The following is a 6,242-nucleotide window of genomic DNA, read 5'->3' as shown; positions in this document are numbered from 1 at the left end:
AAAAGAATACAAAACTTTTGGTCCTAGTTACAATCTACCAAAATTAAAAAGAAAGACAAAGCATAGGTCTACCTATCCAAAAGAACTAAGTTTAGAGACTAGGTTACGAAATGGGAAGGTGTTAGGCACCTATTTCGCCTAGACAAAGTCTGGTCTTCTAGACTCTAATGACTAATATACCATTTTTGCATGATATGAATGATATGTTGAACATACATGACACACTTAACCAAAACTAAGTCACATAAATCTATCTTATGAATATATCCAATTTTTTAGAAAAATTCAGATCTGCTTTGTAAATTAAAAAATTTTGAGATTTGTAAAGAAAACTTAGATCAATTTTTGTGTAAATAAAAAATTAGATTTGTAAGGAAAATCTTATCTGTTTTTATGTAAAGAAAGGAACAAGATTTTTGTAAAAAATGTCAAATTTGTTTTAATTTAAATAAAAAGAACTAGGTTTTTACTGAAAAATATCAGATTTGTTTTGGAACAAAGCTAAAAATGGTGAATTATAAAGGCTGAGATGTTCGAAAAATTAGCTAAATGATTAGAATACAAACTGGAACGCATCCTTATCTCTTAAAAATCGAAAAGGATGTGTTTAATCTCAATCCAAGTGCCCTTAGGCCGGGGCCCACATTTGTGCGAATTGGCACTTGAAAACTGCCAGTCGGCACTCCAAAAGTGCCAAATGGCCCTTTTAGGTGCCGGTCCTGTGTTTGAGTTTTGGTCCACTTTGGACTCCTTTTTTGAGGTTTTTTGAGTTGGGACTTGCACTTAGACGCATTTTTAATCCATATTCTGAAAATTAAACCCCTTTTCTGATGATTCAGGTCTTTTCAGCAATGATTATCTTGTAGATAAATAGTTCAAACAGTCTTGATTATCCACAATTTTGTAGTTATCTAATTACCCTCTTTTATTCCCATGCAAGTAAACCTATTTTTGGCACTAACTATCAACTAACCACAAATTATTTAATTAATTTTAATTGTCTAGCCAATCAAAATTAATTTAAATTAATCATGCATGGTTGGTTTTACCTAAACAAAACGCATGCAAACCGTGCAAACTTGACCATGTGATATCTTGCAATCCAACGGTCTGATTTGAAAATTGGGCATACCATCGCGACCATTAAAACCTCAAGATCATTTTTATGATATGCAATGAATGAACTAATGCATGTAATGCAAACATGAATTTTGGGTATATGAATGGTCATTCTATCCATCTTCTTTGATTAAATTATGGGTGCAAAATCGAGTGTCTACAATATATATTATAACTAGCAAACATAATCCAAAAATAAATCTATATACAAATTTTTCCCTACTTAATTCTACACTTGTATGCCATGCTTCAATTGATCATGTAATTTCTACCTCAGCAATTTCATATAACGTATTTGCAATAGCAATTTCATATTGACTCAATATCTTAGAGTCATTTGTGATGCTATATCTCTTCCCAAAAATACTTATTGTATTGTACAATTCAAGCATTGTTGGCCTCTAACCTGGAAAGGGCTTTAGACAAGTAAATGCAATTCTAAAGAACTAAAAGATTTCACCATCAAATCCTCAGCCAATCAAAGATTTATCAACGACACTGTAGACATCAGAAAAACTTGTCAAAAGATGAGTAATCCAATCAACCAAACTCTCATTCAAATTGTTTGGATAATTATTGATTTGAATGGATTCCTTCCCTATAATTAGCTCAATAAGCAAAACTCCAAAGTCAGAGACATCCCTTTTAACAAAACCTAACTCCCAAACCCCACTGTCTACGAAAGTGATATTGCTCGAATTAATGTCAGTTGAATTCATGAACATTATCTCCATAACTTGGAATTTTTGTGCCTCCAAAATTTGATATCTTTGGCTCAAAATTCATATCAAGTAAGATAGAGCTTGAATTCAAGTTAAGATGGACTACTTTGAAATTACACTTATGGTGAAGCCATGGTAAGCCTCTTGCTATCCCAGTGGCAATTTTAATCCTCAAAGGCCAATCCAAGATCTTATCCATGCTCTCCCCTGCATGTAGCCAATCATAAAGATTACAATTCGATATATATTTGTACACTAGAAGTTTTTCCTTCCTTTCTCTGCAAAATCCCAAGATGGGAACTAAGTTATTGTATTTCAATGTACCAAAAGCCAATAACTCTGAAATGAACTGCTTCTCAAATGATTGACAACCATATAACCTCTTAACTGGAAGGGTGAACCATTTGGAAGCACTGCCTTGTACATCATCCCCGATCTTTCCCAACTCAATGGAATTGTTTGTGCTGAAATTGCTAGTTGCCTCACCGAATTTTGTAAAGTTCATCCTTGGAACCATTTCCTCCGACTTACATATATCTGTGAATCAAATTATTTGCCATTTTGCATTATTATTAACGATATATTTCAACAAAATTGAACAAATAGATGTTTCTTATAATTATTTATGCCTAATTATTTCAATTACCCAAAAAAACCATCATATTCCCACCACCCCACCACCACCTGTGCCGGCAGCCACTACTGTCACAGCCAATCACCGCCACCAAGCCTACAACCTCCAACGAAACTCGTCACTCTTCCACTTTTGTCCCTCCCAAACCCATGAAGAAGATGGCAACTGGAGCAAAAATATACGGCCTCTATACGGTGGCAACCCATTGTGTTGTTTGGTTGTACTGATTTGGGTCAAGGTTATTGCAGATGGTTGCAATTAATGGTTTGTGAGATTACGTGATGATCTTTGCAGGTGAGTCACGGAGATCGTGGTTGGACAGTTTCGAACCCAAAGTACTAGTTAAGACCGTTTTAGGCTAGGGATGAAGCAAATGGATTCAACATAGAACGTAATAAAAGAATTACTCTGACACGTTATTATCCTTTAGAAGAGATTAAAATTATCTCTTAACTCTTATCACTTGGCTGCCGGCAAAGGTGGGGATGGGGCTGTGGGAATATGATGAGATTTTTTAATGTTTATTTATTTTAGGTAATTGAAACAATAAAACATAAATTTAGCATTTAATTAAGTAAATGGACATGTAGCATATTTTTATTTGTGGAGGATAGAGTGGAACAGGAAGAATGAGACAGAAAATTTGGACTCATTGTTGTAATCTTAAAATATTATACAATTTTTCTTAACATAACTAATGTCTTAGTTATAATGTATAGAGAGAATATAACTTTATTTCCCCATTTTTTTAAAGTCACAGATTACCCCAAAATAGAAAATAAAAAACCAGTAAAGGACAATAAAAGATTATTATAGAAAACAAACATAAATCCAAATCTGTTTCAGACTTAGGATGCCATGCTGTAATTTGCCTATGTAATTTCAGCCTCTACGATTTCACCAGAGGTACTTGCAGTGGCAATTTTAGACTGCCTCAATATCTCAAAGTTACTTGTGAGGCGATCTCTCTCCCCAAAAATATGAATTGTATGGTATAGTTCAAGCATTGTTGGCCTTTGACTAGGAAAGAGATTAAGACAAGTATATGCAATTCTAAGTAACTCAAAGATTTCATCTTCAAATCCTCGGCCAATCAAAGATTCATCAATCACATTGTAGAGATCAGAAGAGCTAGTGAAAAGATGAGCAATCCAGTCAACCAAACTCCCATTGGAATTGTTGGCAAAATTATTAATTTCAATGGATTCCTTCCCCATAATTAGCTCCAGAAGCAAAATTCCAAAGTCATAGACATCCTTTTTTACATAACCCAACTCCCAAACATCACTACCTATAAAAATGCTATTGCCTCTTAGGTTCTTGAACATTTCCCCTCCAAAATTCGATATTATTGACTCACCAAAATTCGATATTTTAGGCTCAAAATTATGATCAAGTAAGATAGAGTTTGAACTCAAGTTGAGATGGACCACACGGAAATTGCAATCATGGTGAAGCCATGCTAGGCCTCTTGCTATTCCAATGGCAATTTTAATCCTCAAAGGCCATTCCAAGATCTTAGTCCTACGTTTCGCTGCATGTAGCCAATCATAAAGGTTACCATTCGATATATATCTATACACCAAAAGCTTTTCCTTCCTTTCTCTACAGTATCCTAATAGGGGAACTATGTTATTGTGTTTCAATATACCTAGAGCCAAAAGCTCAGACACAAATTGTCTCTCAAAAGATTGGGAATCATGTAACCTCTTAATCGCATGGGGCCGACCATTTGGAAGCATTCCCTTGTACATCATTCCGAACTTTCCCAATCCAATGATATTGCTTGTGTTAAAATTGCCAGTTGCCTCGTGAAGTTCTGTAAGGCTCATTTTGGTAACCATTCTCTCCAACTTGAAAATCTGTGGATAAAAATAATCTGTCAAGATCTTTTTACTCATCACTAGTAAGGGATGCATGACATCATAAGGGTGTAAATTTTATTTTCTTATTTTTAGTGTTCTTCGTACTCAATATAGAGTTCATATATATATATATATGCAGTGGTGAAGCCTGAAATTCGTCTTTGGAGTGTCTGAATAAAAAATGAGTGAGTAGATTCTTTTAGCTATATATATTATATTAATACCATATACAATGGTCTAAACTCTAAAGTAGTGTTAGAAATTTAGAACCAAAAATATATTATATTCTAAATTGTCATATTTCTTTCTATTTGAATAATGAATTAATAGTTTTTTTTTTTTTTTTTAATTTTCTCCTACATTTTCAACTTAATACGTATGGGTTTCCTTCATTTTTCTAATTTAAACTTCAGTTATTCTATAAGAAAAGTAAAATGAAAACATGGTAAGTAGAAAATGTAGGAGAAAAAATTTTAGTAATGAGAAAAAGTACCTCTCCGTTTTTTTCTTGATCGAAGCCAAGGATTGGCAATTGGGTAACTTGATCAATTTCTTTACCCTTCTTCTTCCTGCTCGCTGTCAACACTGTTGTGCTTGTTCGCATCTTCTTACTTCTCTTCTTTGATCCCACCCAAAGATTAAAATAGTGCGTAAAAAAAACTGTATATGATATAACAAAAACCACAAAACCAACTAGAAACCCACTTTTGAAAGAAACTTCGAAAGCCCATCTATGATTTTTGCATGAATCCGATGGCCCTCCACAAAGTCCACTTTTATTTACATCGCTCTCAGGCACAGACATAATGACAAAGTCGAACACTAAAGAAGTAAAGATTCGAACTCTTAGCCAGATGAACTGACTGAGTTGCTTAAGGATTCAAGTAGCCGAGAGTCCAAGAAGAGGTTAAGAAATTGAGTGGGTCTTCCAAGTCCCAAGAGATATCAATCTGATCAGACAAGAATGGAGAGTAAAACTAAAACCATTTGCGATTGATAGTTTAGCAGCATGAGTATTGACACGAAGAAATAAGATGAAAGGAATTAGATGGAATAATAATTATACCAAAAAGAAATTAAATTGTAACATCTTTTGGTTGTAGAAGCCTCAAGCATCAAACCAAAAAACAACGTACTCATTTGGATGATAACAGGAATGAAAGTGTGGCTAATCAGTACTCAACGAATCAAACGATCCGTCTAACTTGAAAGAGTCCTCTCAGTCTTAGCTATAAAAAGAGAACAGAAATAGGATGGTTCCATACATTTACAAAGAAGGACACGCCTCTTTTCTTTAGGCCAGGAAAATGTGGAAGGTAAAAACTAAAAAGCAGGGGGTCAACTATAGAGTCAAAGTTTGTTATGTTTTTCCACGTAACAGTTAGGTACGTTTGTTGAGCCAAGCTACCGTTTATAACTGAGTCCAAATCTTTTGTCTCGCTTTTCTTACTTCACTCTATACTTTACTAATAAAAACATGTCACATGTTCACCTAATTAATCAAATATTATCATTATTGACTTATTAATACTATCGTTATTAATTAATAGTAGTATTTATTTAATTAATTAGGTGAACATGTAGCAAGTTTTTACTGGTAGAGTATAGAGTGGAGTAGGAAAAATGAGACAAAAGATTTAGACTTTATAACTTTACGACTCGAGATAAAACTTCACAACTTTTACTACCATTTTATTTTTTTTATTTTTCTACCTACCGTATTTACGAACAGTTGTGACCAAATAGTGGTATTTTTTTCTACCAACCGTATTATAATTTTTGTAACTTTACATGTGTAACATGTAAACTCTTGGAGCATCTTTTGGGATTAGATCCTTTGCACGTGGAGCAATTCTTCTCATCTCAGCGGTTTATTTAATTCAATGGCCCCTAATTTTCTTG

The 6,242-nt window shown here is 33.9% G+C and overlaps 1 protein-coding gene across 1 annotated transcript; it reads right to left on the bottom strand.

Annotated features, from left to right (window-relative positions):
* Window positions 1-3,222: 3,222 nt before the first annotated feature.
* Window positions 3,223-5,371, bottom strand: LOC126702388 (probably inactive leucine-rich repeat receptor-like protein kinase At5g48380). Its single transcript, XM_050401075.1, has 2 exons — window positions 4,834-5,371; window positions 3,223-4,337 (listed from the first exon to the last, which is right to left on the bottom strand). The coding sequence occupies exons 1-2, from the start codon at window positions 5,143-5,145 to the stop codon at window positions 3,348-3,350; spliced, it is 1,302 nt and encodes a 433-aa protein (XP_050257032.1). The 5' UTR covers window positions 5,146-5,371; the 3' UTR covers window positions 3,223-3,347.
* Window positions 5,372-6,242: the final 871 nt, after the last annotated feature.

Source organism: Quercus robur, chromosome 10, assembly GCF_932294415.1.
Source record: "Quercus robur chromosome 10, dhQueRobu3.1, whole genome shotgun sequence".
Classification (NCBI taxonomy): Eukaryota; Viridiplantae; Streptophyta; class Magnoliopsida; order Fagales; family Fagaceae; genus Quercus; species Quercus robur.
This window is presented reverse-complemented; position numbering and strand designations above follow the sequence as displayed.

Excerpts from the sequence above, each read along its gene's own strand:
- LOC126702388 (XM_050401075.1), bottom strand. The coding sequence starts at position 5,145 with ATGTCTGTGCCTGAGAGCGATGTAAATAAAAGTGGACTTTGTGGAGGG. Across the intron at positions 4,338-4,833 it reads ATCAAGAAAAAAACGGAGAG|ATTTTCAAGTTGGAGAGAAT; the intron begins GTACTTTTTCTC and ends TTTTATCCACAG.